This window comes from Elephantulus edwardii, unplaced genomic scaffold (genome assembly GCF_000299155.1).
Source record: "Elephantulus edwardii isolate Elephantulus edwardi_28Jun2011 unplaced genomic scaffold, EleEdw1.0 scaffold00599, whole genome shotgun sequence".
Taxonomy (NCBI): domain Eukaryota; kingdom Metazoa; phylum Chordata; class Mammalia; order Macroscelidea; family Macroscelididae; genus Elephantulus; species Elephantulus edwardii.
This window is the reverse complement of record NW_006400349.1, coordinates 42,943-70,827: the sequence shown is the minus strand read 5'-3', so window position 1 is coordinate 70,827 and position 27,885 is coordinate 42,943. Positions and strand designations below refer to the sequence as shown.

The 27,885-nt window shown below is 41.4% G+C and overlaps 1 protein-coding gene and 1 pseudogene across 1 annotated transcript; both read left to right on the top strand.

The window, feature by feature from the left end:
* The first annotated feature begins 7,572 nt into the window (after positions 1–7,572).
* Positions 7,573–7,924, top strand: LOC102874850 (annotated as a pseudogene).
* Positions 7,925–17,125: 9,201 nt separating this feature from the next.
* On the top strand, positions 17,126–25,311 carry PRSS16 (protease, serine, 16 (thymus)). Its single transcript, XM_006903375.1, has 12 exons — positions 17,126–17,195; positions 17,266–17,432; positions 17,921–18,020; positions 18,154–18,283; positions 19,573–19,696; positions 19,978–20,055; positions 20,149–20,196; positions 20,623–20,916; positions 22,386–22,527; positions 24,722–24,901; positions 24,982–25,127; positions 25,243–25,311. Exons 1-12 carry the CDS (start codon positions 17,126–17,128, stop codon positions 25,309–25,311), a joined length of 1,548 nt encoding a protein of 515 aa, XP_006903437.1.
* Positions 25,312–27,885: the final 2,574 nt, after the last annotated feature.

Sequence of the window (27,885 nt, the reverse complement as noted above, 5' to 3'; positions counted from 1 at the left end):
ATGAGAACAAACACGGATCTTTTCCAGTCAGATGGCCATGCAGCTGTCCTCCAAATTTCCTGGCATAGACTAGGCTGCACCCGTTAGTTGAAATCTGGGCTTCATTTTTCTGCCAATGACTTCAGTGCAACTTTAATTTCTTCCTTCATTACCATTGGCTCTTGACCACATGGTACTTCCTGAAGTATTTCTGTGTCAACCAATTCTTTTTGGTCTTTCTGTGTATTCCCCCATTTCTTTTTTTATTATCTTTCATAATGCTTCATCCATGTGCATTCCCCCCACCTCCTTCCTCCACCCACTGAACTCTTTAAAATCCTTATTTTCCCTCCCCCTCCTCCTCCCCTTCCTTCTTTCTACGTCCATACAGACAGATCTCACTGTTTATCCTTCTAGTTTTACAATAATGGTCTTATACAGTTCTTATGTAATTGAATTAGTTCACTCTGGATAATGCTTTCTAGCCTCTCCTATGTTAAATAGTATTTTTCAAAATCATTGCTCCTGAGTGCTTCAGAGTATTCCATCATGTGAATGTATCAAAGTTTCTCAACCCAGTCATTTGCTGATTGCTTCCATCTTCTTTTGATGCTTCCTGGATCATCTAAGATTTTCCCTATAGCATCTTTAAGCACTTCAACTTGAGGCTTGAAATTGTTTTGCAGTTCTTTCAGTTTGAGAAATGATAAGCAAGTTCTTCCCTGTTTACTCTCCAATCCCAGCTCTCTGTATATTATTCCATTATGAAGTTATTGTTGTTATGTGTTGTCCAGTCGCTTGCGACTCATAGCGACCCTATGTACAACAGTTTCAGCAAGCAGGGTTGTGTCATCTGCCATAATGCAGATTGTTGATAGATCTTCCACCAATCCTGACTCCACACTTCACATCATAGAGCCCAGCCTCCTAGATAATTTGTTCTGCATACAGGTTGAAAAGGTATGGAGAGAGGACACATCCCTGGTGTACACCCTTCCCAATTTTGAATCATGCAGTGTTTCCTTGCTCTGTTCTGATGACTGCCTCTTGGGCCAAGTAAAGGTTTCGCATTAGCAGAATCAACTGTTCTGGGATTCCCGTTCTCCTCAGAGTAAGCCACAGTTTGTTATGATCCACACAATCAAACACCTTTGCATAATCAATGAAACACAGATAGACAATCCTCTGGTATTCCCTGCTTTCAGTTAGTTGAATTATAGAACTTATTTCAAAGAATTTTAGTGGCATATTCCACAAGAGTTGTACTGCTAATCCAACAGCCTTCACCTTTCTGGAGTTTGGGATCCACCAGTGGTCCTGTAGGAGAAAGATGGGCACTGTCTTCTTGGATGATTAACAGCCTGAGAAACTCTATGAAGAGTAAATTATCAGGCAGTTTCAATTCAACTGCAATGAGGGTTTGTTTTGTTTTTCAAAAGCAGATTGCTTCCACTATGGTGACAAGTAACATTAGGGGCTCACTAACTTCCTAGATTTCATTCATTATTTTAATCGCTAGTCAGTCAGAATTGACTCATAGCTGACCCTTCAGTAAGCTTCCAGAGGCAGTGTATCAACTCAGAAGGAAATTGCTTATATTTCTCCCTTGGAGCTGCTGGGTGAAAAGGAACAACCAGAGAGGTACAACCTTTGAGTTAGCAGCACAACTCACTATGGGCTAGGCTTCTAGAGCTGGTACTCTTTCGAAAGATTACTTTTTAAGAACAAAAGAGCAACATTTGCCCAAAGACCAAACTCTGAAGGCAGGAAGAAATAGGAAAGAAATAATAATGAAAATGCACTTCACCAAAGAAGACATTCAGATGGTCAACAAATACATGAAGAAATGTTCAAAATCCCTAGCTCTAAGAGAGATACAAATCAAAACAACTATGAGATATCATCTCACCCAGTCAGAATAGCAAAATTTAACAGAACAGCAAGAAACAAATGCTGGCGAGGTTTTGGAGAAACTGGAACCTTATTCACTGTTGGTGGGAGTGTAAATTGGTGCAACCACTGTGGAGGCGGTATGTTGCTTTCTCAAAAAGTTGCAAATAGAGATACCATCTGACCCAGCAAGTCCACTACTGGGAATATACCCCAAAGAGACCATAACTGAAACCCAAGCAGATATATGCACACCCATGTTTATCGCGGCTTTGTTCACAATAGCAAGGAGTTGGGAACAACCTAAGTGCCCATCAACAAACGAATGAATAGAGAAGCTGTGGTATATTCACACAATGGAATACTATGCAGCATTGAAAAACAAGGAACTCATGCAATATTATTAAAAATGGGTAACCCTGGAGGACATTATGCTGACTGAAATATCTCTGTCAAAAAAGGACAAATAGTCCATGGTACCACTGCTGTAGAATGGGACTGACATCGGTGTTGGGAGGAGAATGAGAAAGATGGATTCAATAATGTATACTACATTGAAACAGATGAGGGAGAAAACTGTTTAAAAGGGATATGTGATAAGGTATTATTGTCATGACATGAGACCAAATGAAGGCTGCATAGTGGAGTGGACTTGGGGGAGAGGGATTGTATAACAATGAAATAATTTTTCTTTTACTTTTCAAAGAGAAGAGCAAATTAGGGGAGGATGGGGTGGGCAGGTGTGGGCAAAGAATAATGAAAATGAAAATTACTAGGAAGTATGGAACATATTTTGAGTATTGTGATTAATGTTATAAATCAAAGTGTGCATAAACAGGTGAATGAAAACATAATTTCCCTTGTAAAGGATCTTGGATACCTAAATTGATGAGTTCCAGAAAGTATGAGTGGTATGTAACAGAAGTTCATTTCAGGTCTAATAGACTCCCTAACCACAGATAACTTACACAAAGATCCCAACAGTCGCAAGGTCCAGGCTTAACAGACAATTTCTACTGGGAATCCACAAGACTTGCCCGTGGGTGTCCCCAGATCACAAAGTGAGAAAGGCCTTCTGATGTCAGCTCCATTTGTCCTGATTACTAAAAATTATGATAGACAAGAGTCTTTTATACCAGCAGAGAAATGAGCCTATTCAGCATTTATTTGGAACTTGTGAAAGATCGATATTTGTTCCCATTCCAAAGAAAGGTGACACAACAGAGTGTTGAAATTGTCTAACAATATCATTAATATCACATGCAAGCAGGACTCTTTTGAAAATTATCCAACAACGATTGGAGCCATATGTCAACAGAGAACTGCCAGATGTCCAGGCTGTGTTTAGAAGAGGTTGTGGTACATTATAGGATATTATAGTTAATGTTAGATGGATCTTGGCAGAAAGCAGAGAATACCAGAGGTATGTCTATCTGGCTTCATTGACTTTTCAAAGGCTTTTGACTGTCTGAATCACAATAAGCTATGGCTAACTCTGAGAAAAATGGGAATCCCAGAACATTTGATTGTGCTAATGTGAAACCTATACTTGGACCAAGAGGCGGTCATTGGAACAGATCAAGGAGACACTACATGGTTCAAAATCAAGAAGGGTGTCCCTCAGGGATGTATTTTGTCTCCATACCTTTTCAATCTGTATGCAGAAAAGATCATCCGAGATGCTGAGCCGTATGAGGAGCAATGTGGCATCAGGATTGGTGGAAGAGTTATCAACAACCTGCGTTATGTGGATGGCACAGCTCTGCTTGCTGAAACTGAGGAGGACCTGAAGCGCTTCCTGCAGAAGGTCAAGGACTGCAGCCTTCAATATGGATTGAAGCTCAACATCAAGAAGACCAAGATTCTCACCACTGGGCCAATTGGTAACATCATGGATGGTGAAGAGATTGAGATAGTTAACAGTTTTAGTTTGCTTGGCTCCACAGTCAACACTGTTAGTACCAGTAGCCAGGAAATCAAGAGATGAATTGTTTGTGAACTCACCTGTGAGGGACCTCTCAAGAGTACTGAAGAGCAACAACGTCAGGCTGGAGACTAAGGTGTGCCTGATTCGGGCTATAGTCTTTGCAATTACATGTTATGCATCGGAGAGTTGGACAGTGATTAGGGATGATAGAAAGATAATTGATGCCTTTGAGCTGTGGTGCTGGAGAAGAGTGTTGAATATACCATGGACTGCTAGGAGAACAAACAGGTTTGTCCTGGAGAGGATGAAGCTGGAATGCTCCTTGGAGTCAAGGATTCTGAAGCTTCGTCTGACATACTTTGGGCATGTTGCAAGGAGGAATTGGTCCTTGGACCATTAGGGCTCTTGTACATAGGGTACCTATGAGTCCCAAGCGACGGCACATAACAACAACTAAGGTTTGTGGGGTTTTTTTTGGTTTTTTTTTTTTTACGTAGTCTTTGTAGAGAATTGAGATATTTACTGGAAGTGGCTTTTGCTTGGAGAATGTAAAAAAGCATTTGCTCCTAGGTTAAAAAATATCATGAAATGCTAATGAACACAGAAACAAAAAGGTTACAGTATAGGCAAGGTTTTTTCCTTTTTTAAAATTTAATTTTATTAATTTTAATGGACATTTACAAGATTTTGGATTTCCATTCATTCATTGTTGCATTTTTCTCCCTGCCCACCCATCCCCCCGCACCCCCAGTTAGCTCTTTTCTTTGAAAAGTAAAAGAAAAAGTCCTTCATTGGTATACAAACCCTTCCCCCCCCCCCACTCCACGATGCAACCTTCATTCTGGACTCTTGTGATAACCATAATATCCATCATATATTGCTTTCAAACTGTTCCCTCTCACAGATGTTTCAATGCAGTATACATGATTTATCCAATTCTCAGTCTCACCCCAACCCTGATGTTAGTCCCGCTCTACAACAGTGGCACTATGCAGTATTTGTCCTTTTGTGACTGAGATATTTCAGTCAGCATAATGTCCTCCAGGGTCACCCATTTTGAATAATATTTCATTACTTCCTTGTTTTTCAGTAATAATAATAAGGATTCCAGTTTCTTCGCGACCCTGCCAGCATTTGTTGTTTGCTGCTCTCTTAAATTTTGCTATTCTTACTGGGGTGAGACGATATCTCATTGTTGTTTTGATTTGCATCTCTATAAGAGCTAGGGATTTTGAGCATTTCTTCATATATTTGTTGGCCATCTGAATGTCTTCTCTGGTGAAGTGTCTCTTCATATCCTGTGCCCATTTCTCAATTTATCTTGTTGTTGTGTTCGAGTATTTTACAAATTCGAGATATAAGTCCCTTATCTGACATTTCAGTACCAAATATTTTTTCTCAATCTGGCCTTCCTTTTTACTCTGTTGGAGAAGTTTTTAGATGTGCATAGGGATTTGATTCTTAGAAGGTCCCATTCAGGCTGGTCTGAGTGCAGTAGAGGCCGCAACTAAGTAATCAGAGCCAGAAGGTCTCCATTCATCTATTTTATCCTCTCCTGGTTGTAGATTTTTCTGGATGCTTGGAAGACTGTTTATGTCGTGGATTAGGACTTCTAGAGTTCTTCCAAGTGTTTCTTTAATGAAATGTATAATCCTTGGTTTTAGTTCTAGGCCATGATCCATTTTGAGTTGTTTTTTTTTGTATGGAGTGAGGTGTGGATCTTGTTTGAGTTTTCTACAGGTAGGTTTCCAATTTTGCCAGCACCATTTGTTAAAAAGGTTGTCATTTCTGCAGTGAACTGATTTCATCTCTTTGTTAAAAATCAATTGACCATAGGTAGATAGGCTGATTTCTGGGTTCTCTATGTGTCTGTCATCATATCAGTACCACACTGTCTTGACCACCATGGCAGTGTAGTAGGTTTGAAATCAGGGAGTGAGATGCCTCCTACCTTATTTCTCTTTTTAAGGAGTGCTTTGCTGATTCTGGGCCTCTTTCCATTCCAAATGAAATTGCAAATTTCCTTTTCCATCTCTTCAAAGAATGGGATTGGTATTTGAGTTGGGTTTGCATTGAATGTGTAAGTTGTTTTTGGTAGTATTGTCATTTTCACAATATGGAGTCATACTTTCCATGAGCAAGAGATATTCTTCCACTTCTCCAGGTCTCTTTTTGTTCTTGTAGTAATGTTTTATCATTTTCTTCGACTAGATCCTTTGTGCTTCTGGTTGGATTTACTCCCAGGTATTTTATTTTGTGATTGGCAGTTGTGAAGGGTATTGTTTTCCTAAGCTCCAGTTCTGTTTTCTCTTTGTCACTGTAGAGAAATCCAATTGATTTTTGTATGTTGATATTGTATCCCACCACTTTGCTGAATTGCTCAGCTATGTCCAATAGTTTCCTTGCTGAGTCTTTAGGGCTTTCTAAGTATACTATCATATCATCTGTGTACAGAGATAATTTTACCTCCCCTTTGCCAATTTGGATACCTCTTATTTCCTCCTCTTGCATTATTGCTATCACTAAGACTTATAATACAATATTGAATAGGAGAGGTTGACAAACCACTAGCAAAACTAACAAAAGAAAAGAAGGAGAAGACACAAATAATCCGATTAAGAGATGAAACAGGCATCATCACAAAAGAACCAACTAAAATAAAAAGGCTAAGATTGGCATATTATGAAAATATATACTCAAACAAATAAGAAAACCTAGAGGAAATGGACAAATACTTAGATATGCACAACCTACCTAAACTGACAGAAACTGAAACTGAACATCTGAACAGACCCATTTCAAAAGAAGAAATTGGAAAAAAGTAGCAAAACAACTTCCAACCAAAAAAAGTCCTGGGCTGGATGGTTTTACAAGTGAATTTTAGCAAATATTCAGAGAAGAACTGTCACCAACTCTACATAAACTATTTCAGGAAATAGAAAAAGATGGAATTTTCCCAGGCTCATTTTATGAAGCAAACATATCCTTAATACCAAAGCTAAGTAAAGGCACCACCAAAATAGAAAACTATAGGCCAATATCTCTTATGAACATAGATGCAAAAATCCTGAATAAAATCCTAGCCAGTAGAATCCAACGATCAAAAAAATAATTCATCATGATCAAGTGGGATTCATAACAGGCATGGTTCAACATAAGAAAAACGATCTAATGTAATTCATGGCATTAACAGAGCAAAGAACAAGAACCACATGATCCTATCACCTGATACATAAAAGGCCTTTGACAAAATTCAGCACCCTTTCCTGATTAAAACACTCAACAAAATAGGATTAGAGGGGAATTTCCTCAATATAGTAAAAAGTATATATGCAAATCTAAGAGCCAACGTTGTTCTCAATGGAGAGAGATTAAAGGCATTCCCTTTGAGAACAGGAACTAGGCAAAGGTGCCCACTATGACCTCTCCTATTCAATATTGTATTAGAAGTCTTAACAGTAGCAAGTTTCTGTTGTGTAGTGGTTAACACTCTTTGTCTAACATGTGAAAGGTCACCGTTTTGAGAACAGGCTGTAACAGATAGTCCTGCCATTATGAATGAGGTTTGTTTGTTTTTCTTTTTTTCACATTTTTTGTACATTCTGTATTTGGCTCCAAAATCTTTTTGCCTGAATATACTTATATTTAAACCAAGCCCCTAACCCAGGCTCCCGTTAACATTCCAAACCCAGATAAGGATAATGTAGGAGATTCTTGGGTGTTGATTGTAGATGCAAGTAAAATGAAATTGTTCTTTTCCTGACTTTGCTGCTGCCATGGGACCTGTGAAAAAGCCTTTGGCGAAAGGAGTTAAAAAAGAAGCAAGTTCTGAAGTTCACCCTTGACTGTACCCATCCAGTAGAAGATGGACTCATGGGTGCTGCCAATTATGAGCAGTTTCTTCAAGAAAGGATCAAAGGTAATGGGACAGCGGTCATCTCCTGGAGAGGTGGTAACTATTGAAAGAAACAAGAGCAAGATAACAGCAATCAAAAGGTATTCGAAATCTCTCACCAAAAAATGTTTGAAGAATAATAATTACGTGATTGGTTGCGTGTAGTTTCTAACAGCAAAGAAAATTATTAATTATGTTATTTTCAGATTAACCAGGATGAAGAAGAGGATTAAAACTCATTTATCTTAACATTTTGTATAAACCCTTTAATAAAACATGGGAACAAAAAAAAATGAAATTGATGACAACGTGAATAAAGTATGACAGAGTACTAATACTATAAACCGTCAAGTAGGAACTGACCCATAGCTGACCACCTAGTGGGTTTGCAGAGGCAGTAAATCACATGGGCTTTTCGGAAGTGGATGACCACCCCGCTTCTTAATCTGGAAGCTCTGCGGAAACCTGTTCACCAAGGTAACGTGCACCAGAATCATAGTAGCCAGAAAGCTATCTTAGACAAGTAAAATGACAAACAGGTACTGTACTCAGAAGGCAAATGTATACATACACAAAAAGTAAGCAGCAACGCGCGGGAAAGGTGTTGGGGGGAGAAGAGGGAAGGTGTGCGTCGCATCAAAGCTGTATTCACTTTCCATACATATTCAATCTTCATGCTGAGCAAATCATTGGACAAGTTGAACTTTATGAAAAATAATGTGGCGTTAGGATTAGAGTAAGACTCATCAATAACTTGCATTACGCAAAAACACAACTTTGCTTGTTGAAAGTTAGGACCTGTTGAAGATGGTCAACGTTTTTCCCTCGCTTGGATTAAGAATTAACACACATAGTCAACAGGAGATTGGGAGACCTAGAGCACTGTGAAAATCGCTGTCAAGGACATTCCCAGCTTCATTCTGAAAAATCGTCTTACTCTTCCCCTTTTTAGAGAAGATGCAAAGAGATTAGCTATCACTACTCAGAATGAAAGAAATTAATTCGATCCTTGGTCAGAAAATACATGATCACAGCAAGAAAATGCTGGTGGCCCATAAGGGGATGAAACCCTCGACTTTGGCATTATTAGCACCACGCTCTAACTGAGCTAACAGGCCAACTACGCTGTAGAGGGTCTCCCAAGTCTAAATTTCAAGAGTATTTGATTTCCTTTTTTTTTTTAACAACTAGAAATTTTTTTCCCACAGAAAGCTAGAAGTCTCATTTACAGTCTTTTTTTAAGTTATTATTAAATTTTATTAGTTTTAATGAACATTTACAGAGATTTTTGGGTTCTCATTCATTCATTGTTGCACTGTTTTCTCTACCCTCCTCCCCAGTTTGTTCTTCTTCCCTCCATGTCTGTTTTAATTGTCCAATTGCCACAGTGCTTGTCAAAGCCAGTTCTGATTAATCTTCTTTGTCAGTGTGTCCTTTGCCATTCCCTATCACTCCTCCCTGAGAGAGACTTCACCCTGATTCATAAGGAAAAGGGGATGGCGTATTCTCTTAGCTACTTCCTGCTGAAAAGGGACGCTGTGGGTTTCAGGGTGAAGATCTTCTCTCACCACTCTAAAGGGCCCCTTTGGCAGTAGGAAACACATAGACTATTATGAAGATTGATTTTGGAATTTAGATGCACTGTTATTAATTGTGCTTAGCCGTACATGTTCATATCCTTGAAGATGTATCATGGGGGTGTTGCAGCCTAGAAGACACAAATTTAACCAACAAGTTAAAAGTACATGAGTCAAAAATTAACAAACAATAATATTCCGAGTAGAGGTTCTAGTAGTGGCACAAATCAAGTTACAGAGGGAAGGTGGTTCTTACAATAAAAGGCCTATAGACTAGCACTTTGTCTATTATAGTGTACAGGTTAGGAACCACGAGATGTAGAGGCTCAGCTATGTCATTTATGCTTCTTAAGTCCTGGAGCAAATTCCATCTACCACTGGGCTGTTTTACAACTCGGAAGTTCACATGCAAGGTAGAGGTGAAGTAAGGAACTGCTTATCATTTATAGTCTTGATGGTTAAATTACACTATTTTTTAAACAAGCTTCCTTTTAATTTTTCCTTTTTCTTTCATACAGACTGAATAGGTATGGGGAGAGAATACAATCCTGAAGTATTTTCTTCTCAATTTTAAACTATTTAGTGTTCCCTTGCTCTGTTCACACAACAGCTTCCTGGCTTGAGAATAGGTTCCACAGGAGCACAATTAAGTGCTCTGGGATTCCAATTCTTCTCAATGTTAGCCACAACTTGTTATGATTCACACAGTCAAATGCCTTTGCAGTCAATAAAACACAAATAGATATTCTTCTGGTATTCTTTACTTTCAGCCAGGATCCATCTGACATCAGTAAGGATATCCCTGGTATTAGGACTGCAGAACCCTTTCCTTCCTGTTCCAGAATGGCTACTGAAAGAATCCAGTCACAAGAAACAGCAGCTGTGCATTTTGTCAAGGATGTGAAACTGCTCTAACCCTTTCCCAGAAATAGTTATCTGAGACCTCAGTCCATTTCTCTATCTTGTAGAAAGCATCTGTGAGCATCCCCTTCCCCAAATTCCTTGTAATAGAACTTAAAAAACCCTTTCTAACTTTATGTGGGGTCTGGTCTTCTGCCTTGAGAGTCAGTCCAGCAGTTTCTCCTCAGTAAACTGTCTTTCTTGGTCTGAAACTGGGTTCTGTCCTTCCTCAGGTGAACTTATACGTGGTGCCACAGCCTCTTCTAAATCCTGCTTGAACTTCTGGCAGTTCCCTATCTATGCATTGTGCTATCTATTTTTTTCATGATCTTCAGAAGTATTTTGCTTGCATGTGATATTATTCAGTAGTTTCTACATTCAGTTGGATCACCTTTCTTGGGAGTGGGCAAAAATACAGACCTCTTCCAATCAATTGGCCAGACAGCTGTCCTCCAAATTTCCAGGCATAGACTGGTGAGTGCATCCAAGGCTGCACCTGTTAATTGAAAGAAATCAACTGAAATCCTGTCGATTTCCGGGCTTTATTTCTTGCCAACGCCTTCAACGCAGCTTCAATATCTTCCTTCATTACCATTAAACGTCCTTACCTACTCAATATGAATGCTGAGCAAATTATCCGAGAAGCTGGACTCTATGAGGAGGAGTGTGGCATCAGGATAGGAGGAAGACTCATCAATAACCAGTGTTATGCAGATGATAGAACATTGCTTGCTGAAAGTGAGGAGGACTTGAAGCATTTGTTGTAGAAAGATCAATTAATGCAGTATTTGGTATAGACTGCATCTTAATGTTAGGGAAACAGATTATTACCACTGGGACAGATAGGCAGGTTCATGATGGAGAAGAGATTAAAACTGTCAATAGCTTCATCTTGCTTGGATCCACAATTAACATTCTTGGTACCAGCAGTCAGGAAATAAGGAGACATATTTCACTGAAAAATCTGCAGTTAGGGACCTTTCCAAATTATTGAGGAGTAATGATGTCAGTTTGAGGACTAAGGTGCATCTGATTCAGGTCATGGTCTTTCCAATTGCTTGCAATGCATCTGAGAGCTGGACAATGAATAAGAATAATAGAAAAATAATTGACATCTGTGAGCTGTGGTGTTGGAGAAGAGTACTGAACATCCCATGGTCGGCCAAGAGAATGAACACATGTGTCTTGGAGAAGGTGCAGCCAGAGTGCTCCTTGGAGGCAAGAATGATAAGTTTTGCCTTACATACTTTGGGCGCGTTGTTAAGAGTGGTTGTTCCTGACTGTTCCTTAGAGAAGAACATGATGCTGAGAACGGTGGAGAGTTAGCGAAGGGGAGGAAGACTCTCAACCAGGTGGATTAACATAGTGACTGCTGCAATGGGCTCTTGTGTGTAAGGAAGTGTGAGGATGGTGCAGGATAGAACAGGGTTCAGATCTTTTGTTCATAGGGAGATTATGAGTCGTACTTGACTTAATGGCATCTTAAAACAACAACAATAATTGCTCTCTACATATTCATACAAAATTAAAAAGAAAAGAGAGGGGGGAAATCTCAGAAATGAACTACTTTCCTCCACTGGAAAATAACTTGGGAGCTATGGCTTTGTCTAAAAAGAAGTATTCACTAGAGAAGTCTCCACCATTCTATCCCAGAGAAGCTTTTAAGAAGAATCCAGAAAAAGATCCAGCATCAAAAACAAAGCATATGAACTTTGTAAGCAAACAAGTACAGAATAAAAATTTATTTAAAAAAAAATAATCCAGAGACTCTTGGCCAAGTGGATCCAGGCAAGAAGCCTCCCCTACACACAGAAAGGTAAGTCCTGAGTGGCTGTGCCCTTCCTGTTCATACTCATTTCTTTGTGATACGTGAAAATGACTTGCAGTGTGCTTTCTTGTTGGTCTATTTTAGGATTTTATTGTAATTCGCTGCTTATGTTTGCCCTTCCTTACCCCGAAGACAAGGACTGTGCTATGTCCTTTTCTGATATACAGGTGAATACACAGCTCAGTGATTTAATATCACAAAGGGGGGAAAAGGCATACTGAAAATCACATTTGTTGGTGATCTATCAGATTTTACAAAAATCAACAAAAGCTCTACACTTTGCTGCCTGGCAAATTGTTAGGGGTGGTCCAGTCTACTACAATTCATAGGAACTTTATGTAGATCTGAACCTTGCCCTATTCTGCACCATCCTCGCAACCTCAATCCTCCTCAAGCTCATTGTCAATCAATGCATCTCCTTGTAAGTCTTCCTTGCTTTGAACTTTTCTAGCACAATGTCCAAGAATTGGCCCCTCCTGACAACATGTGTAAAATGTGTGGGATGAAATTTCATCATCCTTGCCTCTAAGGAGCACTCTGGTTGTACTTTTTCCAAGACAGATTTGTTTGTTCTTTTGGCTATCCATGGGGGTTTCAATACTATGCACCAACTCAGCAATGATGTCAGTCTAGAGACCAAGGTGTACTAGTCCAGCTCACTGACTTTACAATTACTTGCTATGCATCAGAGAGCTGAATGATGACTAAGAATGACTGAAGAAGAATTGATGCCTTTCAGTTGTGGTGCTGGAGAAGAGTCTTGAACACACTGTGGAATGCCAAGAAAACACACAGGTCTGTCTTAGAGTGAAACCAAGTTTCTCCTTGGAGGCTAGGACTTTGAAGCTCCATCTGATATACTTTGGGTATGTGGCCAGGAGGGACTGATCCTTGGAGAAGGACATCATGCTTGGAAGGGTGGACAGACAGCACATGGGAGAAAGACCCTGGATGAGATGGATGGATACAGTGACGAGGGCAATAGAGGTAGGTGTGTCGGAGTCAGTGAGACTAGCTTAGGACCAAGGAGGCTTCAGAGCTGCTGTACAGGGTTCAGAACTTTTGTTCATATGGTTGCTATGAGTCACAGGTGACTCAATGACAACTACAGCTCCTGCCTGTAGGAGGTCATAGTGCTGACTATTTCAGATATGATAATTTTCTCTCCTTATTCCCTAAGGGGTGAAATGGACTTTGCTGGAGCAGTGCAAATACATAGATCTTCTGCGAGCAGATTCAGAAGGCCAACTGCAAACTCTAAACTCAGCAAAAGTTTGTATTCCCCATACCAAGTGAAGGTTTAAGACCAAATTTGGGGAAATGCAGCTAAGTTGTAGATAATAATAATAATAAATCTGTTTTCATTCTCCTCCAGTAAACCAAATAAAGGAAACAGGGAAACTGCAGGCACATTTCAAAGAGTTAGACATGAGTGTGGAAGTATTTAAGGGTGTTTGCTGGACCAAAAATGAATCAAAAGTTCAGTTTTGTAAACCATCCCCACCATGAATCTGGCCCTGCAGCTTTACATTACAAGGTCATATCTTTGCAGTGCAAGGAAACACTGCAAGGTTTAAAATCAAGAAAGGCACTGTGCTGGGGATGTATCCATTCTATCTATTCAATCTGTATGCTGATCAAATAACTTTTTTTTGTTGTGACTTTAACAAAAGTTTATGGAAAAGTTGAATTTTCATGCATTCATCATTGCACATTTTCCTTCCTAACCCTCCAGTTGATTTAAAAAAAATTCATTCATTATTACATAATGAATGATCAAATAATTTGAGAAGCTGTACCTTATGCAGAAAATGTGGCATCAGGATCAGAGGAAGATTCATCAATGACCTGCAATTATGCAGATGACACAACCTTGCTGAAAGTGAGGACTTGAAATGTTTGCTTCAGAAGAGCAAGCCTTCATTATGAATTACATCTCAGCACCAAAAAAACAAAAATTCTCACACTGGGCCAATAGACAACATCACAATAGATACAGAAAGGAGAAGTTTTCAATGATTGCATCTTGCTTGGATTCACATCCAAAAACTCTTAGTGCCAGCATCAAAAAACCGAAAGAAGTGTTGCACTGAGAAAATCTGCTGTCAAGGACCTCTCCAAAATATTAAAGAGCAACAATGTCAGTTTAAAGACTAATTAATGTGCATCTGATCCAAGCCATGGATCAGACAAGGTCTTTTCAATTACCTACTCTGCATCTGAAAGTTGGACGACTAAGGATGACAGAAGAATCAGTACCTTTAAGTTGTGGTGTTGGAGAAGAATCCTGAATATTCCATGGACAATCACATGAACAAGCAAATATGTCTTAGAGAAAGTGCAACCTTGTGCGCCTAGGAGGCAAAGATGGTGAAGCTTCATCTCACATGATTATGACAGATTGTTAGAAGGGACCTGTCCTTAGAAAAGGACATCATGCTTGGGAAGGTGGGTCAGCATAAAGAGAGGAAGACTCTCATCTAGATGGATTGACACAGTCACTGTAATAATAGGCTCAAATATATCAGTGATGATGATGGCACAGGATAGAGTAGGGTTCGGATCCATTGCTTAATGGATGAGTTATAGTCAACTGGTTGGCACATAACAACACAACAAGCCTTGCTGAGGTCTGGCTTCAACTGGTCTACGCAATTGGTCAACTGGTCTCCAGAGTTCAGTCCTGAGGACCTGGAGTTCTGATTCCTAAAAGATCATTTTCTGCCACTAGAGACAGGTCCAGGAGAGACTGCCATGAGATAATATTGAGGAAAAGCTCTCTTTTTCTTTTCTTTTCTTTTCACTTTTTATTGTGAATTGAGTGCATATTTACAGAGAAAATCTGTTTTCCATTCAATAATGTATACATATTTCATTTCATGACATTGACTGTAATCCATACACTGTAACACGAACTCCTATTTCCTCTTTGTTTCTCCTTTTTGTTCTTCTTTTATTTCTAAGCTTTCCCACACTTTGAACTTTACCCTTGGGCTAATCTTGCCATTTTTATCTTGAGTGATTAATGTTTTAGACATTAATCCCTAATGTTTTGTTTCTCTTACCTTGTTTCCCTACTGTATGTCTGAAAATTGAGTTACAGCAGTGAATTCAACTCTAGACCTGAAGGATGAGTAAAACCTACAATCACCAGCCTCTATACAATCAGTATGGCTGTTTTTTTCAGGGGGGGAAAATCGCTTTTAAGTGTTGTGGAGTCGTAGACAACTCATAGTGACCCTGTGAACAAAAGACCTAAACACTTGTGTAACTTTCATTGTTTCTCTAAGTTCATAGAGTTTCTGGAGGCAAGCTATTTTGGAAGTGGATGCCACTCCTGCTTTCAAGCCAGTTTTAATCTAGGAGCTCCACCAAACTATGCACCATGGGTAACCATTATCACATTTGATATATCAGTGTCACATATAACAACATATTTTAAGATTGTTGTTGCTGTAGTTGCAAAATAATACATACCACAAATTCATTTCTCTTGTGTACTCCTTAGTGACATCATTTATGTTGGTCAATCTGAGCACACTTCATCCACATTTAGTGTTAACTTTAACATTACCAAAAATAACAGGTACTTACTTTCTAGAGTGTGAATTCAACTCTCTTCTCTCCACATTCTTGGTAGCCACCAAAGAATTATTAGTTCCTATTTGAGTACCTACTCAAATTTTTATAAACATGAAGTAATGCAGTATTTGCTCTTTTGTGGTTGACTTATTTCACTCAGTGTAATGACCTCCAGATTCATCCATGTAATAAGATGTCTCAAGAACCCATAATTACTTTTCAAAAACAAAAACACTCACTTTTTATTGTGATCTGAGTGAAAATTTAAGGAGCAAATTGATTTTTCTGTTCAACAATTCAAGCACATTATGTTTCATGGCATTGAATAGAATTCCCACATTGCAAAAGCACCCTTCCCATACCTTCCTGTGTTTCATACTTTCATACTTCCTGTCCTCTCTTTCCTGTATTTTTAGCTTTAGTTGAACAGTGCCCTTTCAAAGTGACATTTCAAAGGACATTTTCCCTGGTGTTCTTGATCACCTTATAAGCCCACCTATTGCTTGGTTGAAAGTTGAGTCACTGGGGTCATAATTATTCCTCATGGCTGCTTCGTATTCTATGATGTATTTATTAATTTATGATCCATCTGTCTGTTAACAGGCACTTTTCCCTCCAAGGCTGTTTCCATCTGCTTGCTATTGTGACGGAATCACTTTTGAGAAATAAGAAAAGCAGATTTAGGCATATGGAGAAAAAGCACAGATGTTGGGAGATAGATATCATGATATATGATGACCTATAAGGAACAGAGCTGAAAAGAAACAATGACATTTCTCCAATGTAAATGAAAAAAGAAAGTCTTCTGTATGGCCAGAGCCCTGAATTCAGTTAGCTAGTCTCCTCATTTAGTTAGTCTCCTCAAAAAAATTGTTATTTATTAAGGCCACCCACTAATGCTATTTTTATTATGGTAGCACTAAGATACCTATGACCCAGTATCTAGGCATTGATTCAAGTGAAATGAAAACACTTGTCTACAAAAAGATATGTAATGCAAATGATCATAATATCATTATTCCTAACAGTCAAAAAGTAGAAACAACTTGAGTAGATTAATAAAATACTGTGTTTATGATCTCACTTCTATATATATTTGAAGATATATATCTGAGACTTACTGAGAATAAATGGGTAACTGAGGGTTCAAGAGAAGGTACTCAAGGAGAGGTAAAGGCTGAAGGAACAGCAAAGGGGAGACTCAGGTATAGGAATTATCTAAATAAAGAGGTCAAGAAGACAGCAAGGGGATACTAAGGGACAGAGGGAATAGAGGCTGAATCCAAAAGGAGGAGAGAATGAGGGACAGAGAAGAGAAACTGGATCTTCCAGCGCTACATCAGCAGGCTTTACTCAGTCTGGCGTCCCTGTCCCGCTTTAGCAGTTCCTACAGACGCTTGACCTGCTCTGGACGTGTCAGGAAAGAAACTTGAACTCCTCATGAAAGATGATGAGTTTAGAGCCCAGCCTCTAAGGACATGATAAAGGTCCTCCGTGAGTGGGGAGGAGCAGAGCGCCTAAAGCCCTTGCATTGAAGACTGGACAGCATGACTGCTGGGCCTGCCCTGTGGCTGGGCTCTCTGCTCCTGGGTTCCTTCTTGGGGCTTTCAGGTTCAGGTAAGACAAGAATGAGCAGCAGGCAGGGTCCTATAAGGGCCTAGCCTGACTGCCTCTCCATGTCCCATAGCCTCTCTTCTTAGGCGCCTACGTGAGCACACTCAGCAGCTTCAGGAGGGATCTGACCCAAGCCTGGATCTGAGCCTAGGCCCCAGTGCTCTGGTCCTCCCAAAAGAGGGGTGGCTAGAGCAGCCCCTGGACCCCTTCAATACGTCTGACAGAAGGGTCTTCCTACAGGTGAAGTCAGAAGGCCAGGGGGCGGGGGAGGCAGAGGAGGTATCCACTGGCTCCTCTGCCCTCTCACATCAGTCCCCTTCTCACTCTAGCTTTCAGTCTCCACTCTCTGTGTCCCTTAGCTTCCTTGTCTTTATTTTTCCTTATATTTGAGCCACCCTGAACTCATGCCTGCCATTCCACAGCCTGCTCTGCCTGAGTGTACAAGCCTTCCTTTTTCCTGGGCCATGTAAATGTTTCCACCACAGAACTCTGCTCTTGCTGTCTCCTTCATCTAAGATGCACTATCTATTATCTACCCATGGTTGATGTTGATTCACTATTCAGATTTCATCTCAAATAGCCCTTTCTGCACACAGTCTCCCCAATCACTCAGTAGTGCCCTCTCCTTCTCCACTACATTACTAAGTATACAAAGACATTAAAACTAGAGTGCATGAGGTCAGCACTCTCACAGCACCATTTTTTTTTCTCCCAAATCCCCCTGCTAGAGGTACTGGGTGAATGATCAGCATTGGACCGGCCAGGATGGACCTGTATTTTTGCACCTGGGAGGTGAGGGCAGCCTTGGGTCCGGATCAGTGATGAGAGGTAAGAGGGGAAAGACATGACTGGGAAGTTAGTAGGGTCCAGAATTGCAGATGTATATTGCAACATTGTGAGACGCTCAGGTGCAAGAGCTTCCACTCAGTTCAATCTCCCCCACCTCCCATACTCTTTATAGGTCACCCTGCAGCCCTGGCCTCCGCCTTCGGGGCACTGGTGATAGGTCTGGAACACAGATTTTATGGACTGAGTGTACCTGCTGGAGGCCTGGACATGGCCCAGCTCCGCTTCCTGTCCAGCCGTCATGCGTAAGTAGCGACAAAGTCTTTGAAGTCAGAGAATTAGGGTTGACATTGGCATCTCAGCATTTGTGTCTCTCCTTTTCCCGAAACCAGTCTCTAACTCTCTGGTTCCCTCTTATTTCTTCTCTCTGCTTTTTATGGTGTCTTAATCTTTCTTTCTCTTCCTGTCTGTATTTTTCTCCTAAATAATATTGTGATGTTTTCTGCCTTGCTGTCTTAAGTAGTCTACTACATCACTGGAGTGTGTCCAGACTACTGGCATGTTTCACCTGAGTTATAGCCTTCTCACTGGTCTCCTTGGTTTTGCCCTTGCCTACTTCAATCTGTTCTCCACAGTAAAAACAGGGAGATCTTGTTAGGCTGGAAATGAGGCTTCCTAGCACAAATCCCTCTCATGTCTCTCACAAAGAGTAAAATCCAAGTCCTTACATTAGCCATGGGTCTGATGTGCTCAGTTAACTCTCTGGTAGTCATACCCTCCAAGTGCAGCGAGGTCAGTGATGTTATTCATATTTAGGAGCACATTCCTGCCATGAACCTTTGAGTTCTTGTTTGTGGAGTAAACATTTCCCAGTCTTGTGGCTCCTTCTTTCACCCTCTCCAATATATACCCCTAATATTAACACACCCCTTCCACCATTTCTTTCTCCAGTCAGTCTGTGTCATTGTTGTTCATGCCACTTATGTCTCCCTTGATTGGTGTCTCTCTTCCCCGCTGTCTGTTTCTATCTGTTTCATTCTCAACTCTAGCTCTCTTGTCTGTATCTCATTTTCTCTCTTTCTGTGCTTTCTCACAATCTTTACCATAAGCGAACTGGCTGCAAACTGTAGCAGGAGGTAGTAACTGAATTTCAGAAAAGCTGGATAGAAAAGAAAACTCTTAGGATGTTAAGGAGGATCTTGGGCATATCTGGACATTGATCTTTATTTTCCTAATTTGTGTCTCTCCCTTACCTCCAGTAGTTTCAGATCTATCCAGACTAGGATCCTTTTCCTTCTCTTCCTTTTTGTTATCCTCTTTGAGAGCCCCCACCTCCTCCACATTTGCCAGGTTTCCGTTGAAACTGCCTTGTAGATTCTACCAATCCTACATAACCTGGAAGAGAAGGTCAGAGGATGTAAGTGTAGGGAGTCCTCTGAAACACACCATAAGAATCTAAGAAATCCTAGCTTTTGTCCAGACTCTTCCTATTCAAGTCTCTGGGTACCTGGTTACCCCAGTTGTACAGTGTGGGAAGCTGGAAGGGAAAGGAGATGAGGAATGAGGACAAATCCAACCTCTCCTCTGATCCCAGGTTGTCTGACATGGTCTCTGCCCACCTTGCACTCTCCCGCCTCTTCAACGTCTCCTCCTCAAGCCCTTGGATCTGCTTCGGAGGCTCCTATGCCGGCTCTCTGGCCGCCTGGGCCAGGCTGAAGGTCCCTGGGGCTTCTCTGAGTGAGCTAAGGGGAGAAAATTCAGACTCCGTTGTCTTGATTTAAAAGAATAGAAATAGGTTACCCTCCTTCCACTCCTGAAAAGTTTTCCTTATGCTATCTTTACTAGAACCTAATGCATGAGAAGGTAGGGGTTAAGACAAGTTTGAGTGACCCAAATGAAGAGGGAGCCCAAGAAGCGGGACGGTATAGTGCGGGTCGGCGTATAGGAGGGGGTGTTCCAATAACCTAACTCCTCACCTGATGGTTGTCTCCTCCCTCAGTTTCCCCATGTAATTTTCGCCTCCGTCGCCTCCTCCGCCCCGCTACGTGCGGTGCTGGATTTCTCAGAATATAACAACGTAAGGCGGGTGAACAGCGGCTGCGGAAAGAAAGAGTGGGAGGACGATGGTGGCTGGGGTCTCCTGACAACCTTTCCTATGGTCTGTCCACAGGTAGTGTCCCGAAGCTTAATGAACACGGCAATTGGTGGGTCCCCGGAGGTAGGATATTGGGCCTGGTCTGAGGTGGACAAAGGTGAGAAGAGACTTTGCAAAGGGGAAAGAACCCTGGCCAGAGAGGAAAGGCGAAGCCTGGGAAAGAAAAGTGCTGGGACGAAGCGTTTGGGGATGTGGTGGGTCTAAGAAGGAGGCGGGACCAAGGGGAAAGGGGCGGAGCATTATGGTAGGAGGAGCCTCAGCTGAAGCTGAGCGGGCGAGAGCCAATCCTATGAGGCGGGGAGGTCTCAATAGGGGGCAGGGTCAACAAGAAGACGGTGCTTCGGGCGGGAATTGAGCAATTGTGCATGGAGCCAAGGCTTCCAGAGAACTAAGTCCTAAGCGGTGAAACGAAGGTGGACCTGTAGGTTCGGTCGGCCTGGGCCAGAGTCCTGATCTTTGCAGACCCTACCTTTTGCTCTCTCTCTATAGTGCAGGACTGCAGCATCTGCGGCTTTCGAGGAGGTGGAGCGGCGACTGCGGGCGGACGAGGCGTCCCAGGAGGCGCTGCGGGAGGAGCTGGGAGCGTGCGGAACGCTGAGCCGCCTGGAGGACCAGGCGGAGCTGCTGGAGGAGCTCCAGGCGCTGGTGGGGGGCGCGGTGCAGTACAATGGGCAGGCGGGGGCGCCGCTGAGCGTGCGACAACTCTGTGGATTTCTCTCGGGCTCCGGCAACCGCAGCCACAGCCGCACCGCCCCCTACCGCGGGCTGCGGCGGGCAGCGCAGGTGAAGACCCCGGGAAGCTGCAGAAACGGGGCAGCAGAGTGCTTCCGCTTGGTTATGTGATCTTGGGCAAGTGAGGACCCTCAATAAGCCTTAATTTCCTCACCTATAAAATAGGAATGACCCCAATGCCTTTAGGAAGGTGAAATGAGATGGATGGGGCTTTAGCGACCGTATGTACAACAGAACAAAACATTATAGAATCCTGGGCTATCTTTACAAAGCATTGCTGTATGATCTCATTTTATAGCCAAAATGGATTCTGGCTCATTGTGATAAAAAAAAAAAAAAAAGCATTGCCAAATCCTGCACTATCTTTACTATCATTACTATTTGAGTCCATTTTTTTTAGCCATGTGTCAGTCCATCTCTTCAAGGATCTTCCTTTTTCACTGTTTTACCAAGTATGATGTGGTTCTCTAGAGGCTAGTCCTTCCTGATAACATGTCAAAATATTTGAGACTATTCTCAATCATCTTCGCTCCCAAGGAGCACTGTACTTCTTCCTAGGCAGATGGGTTCATTTTTCTGGCCACCCATGGTGTACATTCAATATTTGCTAACATCATAATTCAAAAGCATCAAATTTTTCAGTCTTTCTGTTCTTTGTCCAGTTTTCATATGTACGTGACTGACAATACCATAGCTTGGGTCAGGCATACCTTAAACCTCAAGGTAATATCTTTATAAAACAATTTTTTAAAAGTAGTTCTTTTGCATCAGATTTGTCCAATTCTTGATTACTGCTTCCATGGGCATTGATTGTGGGTCCAAGTAAAATTAAATCCTCAAGAACTTCGCATATCAAGTTCTCTATTATTTGGAGAATCAATGTAAAATGTAGCCCTGGAGTCAGTAGGGACCAAGGACTCTAATCTTAGAGCCCACTTTCATTGTCAGAGCTGGATGCCCTGCTGAGTTCTTCACATGTATTATTTCAGTTAATTCTCACAGAAGTTCTTGGAGATAGGCACTATTATTTCAGCTTAAAGATGAGGAAGAGCCCAGACGGTTCAGTGGTTAAAGCACTTAGCTGCTAACGGAACAGTTGTGGTTGGAACCCCCCAGCAGTTCTGCAGGAAAAGAGCATGACACTTTGGTTCCATAAAGATTTACATCTTTGTGCATTCTTGGTAAGCAGTCCTGCTCCATCCTCCAAGGTTACACTGAGCCGGAATTTATGGGACAGCAGTGAGTTTTTGTTCCGGCACAGATGGGGGGAAAAGTTCAAGATACTATCACTTACTCAAAGACCTGCATATCATAAAGGCCTGCTTGTGTAGTGTTCTGGCCCACAAGAACCCTGAGCCTATCTTTGTGACTGCTGACTCCCAGAAGTCAGGAATTCATCCTTTAGATTTGTGATCTCTGACCTATGTGGCTATTATCCTCCAAATCCTGACCTAGCATGGGAGTGGGCGTAAGGAAGCAAGATATGTATGTATGTATGTATGTATCTATATTGTCCTCAGATGGTCATGCGCAGTCTGGGACAGAGGTGCTTAAGTGCTTCTCGAGCAGAGACAGTGGCACACCTGAGGAACACAGAACCCCAAGGTTCCGGTGTGGGTGACCGGCAGTGGTTGTACCAGACCTGTACTGAATTTGGCTTTTGTAAGTGACTGGTCCAAGCCCCATGCCCAAAACATTTATCCCATGCTGTGCCCTAATGGGCCACCTCACAGATGGTCTGAACTCGTTACTATTTACATAGGAAAAGAGCTTGACTCCTGAGTTTTTGGATAGTCAGCTGTTGTGGGACTAAAAGGTAGACAATCATTCATATGTGTATATGTGGTTGACTTCCTCACATACTCGCTCAGGCTTCTTTGTATATGATTTGCTTTCTACTTGTCTTCTTCTATGTCTCCATCCCAGGGATGGCCCCATCCTGACTCCAGTCACCAGTCTAGGCACCTCAGAGTTGTTTTAGATGCCTCTTCTCGTTGTTTCATAGCCTGTCAACTATTGAATCCTGCCCACCCTGCATGCATGCCAAATAACCCTCCAGTCCTCTCCTTCCCCCTTCTATTCCCACAGTTCCGGTAGAGGCTTCCATCATCATCTTTCTGGATTTGTGCCTCAGACTCTTCCCTGGCTTCCAGGTCTTTATTTGTCTTCTACAATCCACTTTCTGCACAGGGTCCAGAAAGATCTTTCTAAATACAACCTTGGTCCTTCACAGCATGAAAACTTTTCCATGTGACCTCAGGTGAGGGTTGCCAGATAAAACCCAAGATGTCTGTTTAAATTTAAATTTTAGATAAACAGCAAGTAGCTTTTTAGTATGAGTTCTAAATATTTATTTCAGGATATATTTATACTAAAATACATGGTTTTTTTTGTTTATGTGAAATTCAAATTGAACTATATAGTCTATATTTTTCTTTGCTAAGGCTGACCACTCTAAGCCCGCAGTGGTGTGGTTGTTGTGTACCCTCACATCAGAGCCGACCCATAGCTGACCCTCCAGTAGGTTTTCAGAGACAATAAATCACACAGAAGGAGACTGTCCATCCTTCTTCCCACAGACCAGCTGGTGAGTTCGATCTGTGTGCCTTTGGGATTAAGCACAGCTTCTTACCACTAGATCACCAGAGCTTTAAAAGTAAGTGTGCTTCCCCATTGAGGAATCGAACCTGGCCTCCCACATGACAAGGGAGTATACTCACCACTATATAAGGAAGACAGTTAACATTCAAAAATCCTCTAGAGGGAGTGAGGATGCTAGTTTAAAGCAAAAGTTCAAATTCCAGCTCTTACCATTTCCTAGGTCTGAAGTGGTAACAAACTTGAGCAAATTACTTCTCCATGCCTCTATTTTCACATCTATAAAACGGAACTAAATAGTAGTGCTTATCACAGAAAGTTGTTTGAGGATTAAAGTAGGTAATATATAAATAGCATTACAGATAGCTTAAAATAGTACTGGCATAGATTAAATACTTCCTCATTATAGGTACGTATTTATTCTCATTAGTATTATATAAGGCTTTATATGTTTTAATCCTTTAGTAAGCTCTTTTTCCTAACATCTCCGGTATTATGCATGTTTTGTTTCTTTTGTTAATAATACTTATTCCCCCCAGCCCCTTGACATTGTTTACTTATCTTCAAGTCTAAACACAGGATGCACCTCCTCCACACAAACATACAAACACCCACACACAGTCTCCTCATTTTTCCCCTCAGTTCTTTCCACAATCTGTCATCATATATTCTTGGTCACCCATCTCTCTTTCTGGAACTGTCTGTCTTGCCGTTGGTTGTCACTGTGTACCTAATCTTGCTCAACGTCTGAAGTAACCACTCAATAAAAGGTGAAGGGAGAAATAACTTTGAAGCTAATAAAGTTGGATTTACCCTGAGTACAAACAAGAGCTGAAGAATTCAAGTAGGAGTGATTTGACCCAAGCTGCTCTTTATGTGCTCCAGATCTATTGCTGGACTTTTGCACATAACAGTTCCTCTTGTCTTATACTTTTTCTCCTCTCTCTCTTTGCTTGGCTCACTGCTACCAATTCCTTAAAGTCTATTGCGAGATGACCTTCCTGAATCCTTTATGCTCCTGACCTAACTAGAATCTAATCTAGAATCCTGACCTAACTCCATCACAGCTCTGAGTACCTTAAGTTGTCACTGTGTGTGTGTGTGTGTGTGTGTGTGTGTGTGTGTGTATACTGTGAACACAAGGAGGGGTAGTGACATTGGTCATCACAGGAGAGTTCTGGGAACAATTATTAGATGAGAGTGAGGAAAATGGAGCACTGTCATGTTCTCACACACTTAAAGACATCTCCCTCCACAGATGTCACCTGTGAAGGCCCTGGATGCCCTTTCTCCCAACGCCCAGCACTGCCCTCCCAACTCAGTCTTTGTGAGCAGATATTTGGCCTCTCAGTCTCATCAGTAGCCCAGGCAGTGGCCCAGACAAACTCCTACTATGGTGGCCAGACCCTGAGGGCCACTCAAGTGTTATTCATTAATGGTAAGCATGCTATCAGATCCTGCCTCTTAAGCCACTGATTCATGCCCAGCACAATACACCATCCTCTCTTTTCTTATTAGGGGATGCAGACCCCTGGCATGTGCTAAGTATAACACGGCCCTTGGGACCCTTTGAGTCATCTCTTCTCATCCCGAATGCCTCCCACTGCTTAGACATGGCTCCTGAGAAACCCTCAGACTCCCCCAGCCTCCGCCTGGCACGCCAGGTAGGAGAAGAAAAACTCTGGATAAGTTGTGTTTTGTTTGCATGTTAAATTCCACATCTCTTGCACCTCTCCTGGTGCTAGTGCCTGACTTTCAAAAATTCTTATTTCTCTACAGAAGATCTTCCAGCAGCTGCAGACCTGGCTCACATTAGCAAAAGAGAGCCTGGTTAGGGGTGGGGCTTGATGTTCAACCCTTGCCACTTCCTGTCACCACTTCAGTCATGGAAACATTCATTCATTCATTGGAGGAAAGACAACATCTTGTTTTGAAAGAGAAAATGCCCAGGAATTGGAAATCAGCAGCTGTTTCACACATAACTAGCCAACAGTTCCTGTCTTCAAATGTCCTCACTGCCAACTAGAAAATGCTTTGTTGTAGACGTTATAAACTGAGAGTTCTGTGACTATAAGTTGGTGACTTATCTAATGATATTGGTGTATTAGATGTCGAAATATGGCTTCTCATGTTGGTCCTTTCCCCCTGCTAATCAGATTCCAGCTCAAATCTTGCTATGTCAGCTTCTGGGGGACTCCTTGAGTCTGTCTCTCGCTAAACCTTACATCTTGACAGAATCTCTGCTTCTCACCATTTCTTTCACCATCTCCTTCTTCAATCTTCCCTGCTATTTTGTCTCTATCTTATTTGCTTTCTGTGTTGGAATATCCTTGTCTCCTTGTGTCTTTGTCTATTTCCCTGCCTCTTAATCCTTGTCTCTGTCCTTGTCTCTCAATCATAATAACTTTTGTTGTTATTGTTGTTTTAGGTATAGATTTAATTTTATATTGGTTTGCTTACAAAGTTCATATACATTGTATTTCACATCATCCTTCATTCACATTGTGTTTCATACAATCATTCCCATTTATTAAATAAGTTTTATAATATTAATCACCATTGACCTATGTCTACCATTACCTTTTTTCCTCTCCTCTCCTCTCCTCTCCTCTCCTCTCCTCATTTGCTCCTCCTTTTCTCTCTGCTTCTGGCTATCTCCATTGTTCTCCATCTTCATTCATGATCTCTATTTCTTCATCACTCTGTATGTCAAGTGTCTTCCCTTAAGACTTTCCCTAATGCTTTTCCTGACTTTCTTCTCCTTTTCTCTATCTCCTGACACTCTGTGGCCAAAATTCAATTTTTGCCCTTCCGTTGTCTCTTTTAACTTTCTTTCTAAAGCCCTACTCACTGTCCTTTCATGTGATCAAATCCATTACTTTCTGGTACTTTCTAGCTCTGACTCCTAGGTTCTGGCTAAGCCTTCCTGAAGAGAATATCCCCAGGTCCTGGGAGGATGGGCCCTGTTTCTAGGGTGTCTGCTTAGCCTGCTATAGCTGCTTCCGTAGTACCATGTTTCACAGTACTGAGCAGCAGCCACCAGAAGCAGGGCACAGCAAGTCACGGAGGCTGAGAATCTCTAGGAAAGTGGGAAGAGAAGTAAAGGCGACTCAGAAAAAAGGACTAACATAATAAAACAAGTCATAAATCCCATTTCCTGTAAGATGTGCCTCTTCCCTTTCTTGACTTCAAACTCTGAGAATGAAGAGGGTTTTCTTTTGGGGATTAACTTCAGTCCTCCTCACTAGGGACTACCCTGGACTCCTTACTACCATTTAACTATGTCTCCTCATCCTGAAATCTAGCTTCAGCACCTCCTATTATCTGCTTGGCATCTTCACCAGGACCTGATAAACCATAAATGTATTGGCATTCAGTATTGGTTGTGAAATTAAAAGAAGAGGCCTGTCCTCCATTCACATGCTCTTGGTTTCCCTCATATTTTGCTAGATGTTCCTTCTCAATCTATTTTGAAAAACTTTCCACTTGATGGCTCAGTGTGACTTCAGTTTTTTGGTAATAGGCCACCTTCTCTTTTCAAGCATTTTCAGTGCTACCTGTGTACCTACCTATCAGATATGATACTGATATTTTAGTTTTTGAGGTATGCCATGGGGCCAGTGCATTTAGCTGAGAAGTTTTGCTATGCAAGCATTACTGCACTACTGCAGTCTGTATGAAATAAATTCTACAGTATTTTAAAAGAAATACTAAAAACCAAGCAAACTACACCCAGCCACAACAAAAACACCCAAACTTGTTTAGTCGATTCAGACTCATAGTGATCCTCTATTGGGTTTCTGAGGCTGTATATTTTCGTTTTTTTCAATAGAGATTTTAACAATTAGAAAAGTTTTGTCCAATAGCCAGCACACACTTTGGACTGTTGAAAGGTAAAAATGTTGCTTGTGTAAGTCAGAATCTGATACCAATTAAATGATGACAGTTTTGCCAAGAAACAAGAACATACTCTTCCTTGACTTGGAAGGGACACTGCTATGGCTGAAGGCCCCAAAGATGCATGATACATGGACTGCCCTTTTTTTTTTAAATATCTGTAACAAAATTTATTCCTGGGGCTAGAGAGAGAGGAACAGGGCCCAGTGCATTACAGTGTCTCTATGGCAGCCTTTTGGGCCAGTGCCTGCCATGGGTGGGGCGAGCACTGAATTTGTTACAGCTGTAAAAGGGAGGAGACAGATTATGCCACCAGAACTCCTTAAAATAGGTCTACTAGTGACACCCCACCCCACCCCAAAGACTCTAGAGCCTAAATCCAGTGTTTAATCCTTTACCACACTGCCACACTTCAAAATATAAATAATAACCATTAATTTCTTCATTCTTTTTCTAAAATTTTCAGATAAAATAAGAAAACGAGCCTTTTGGATTTATACATTTCCTAGTTATTTTTTCAATTTC

Excerpts from the sequence above, each read along its gene's own strand:
- PRSS16 (XM_006903375.1), top strand. The coding sequence starts at position 17,126 with ATGACTGCTGGGCCTGCCCTGTGGCTGGGCTCTCTGCTCCTGGGTTCC. Across the intron at positions 17,196-17,265 it reads CTTGGGGCTTTCAGGTTCAG|CCTCTCTTCTTAGGCGCCTA; the intron begins GTAAGACAAGAA and ends CATGTCCCATAG. Across the intron at positions 22,528-24,721 it reads CTGTACTGAATTTGGCTTTT|ATGTCACCTGTGAAGGCCCT; the intron begins GTAAGTGACTGG and ends CTCCCTCCACAG.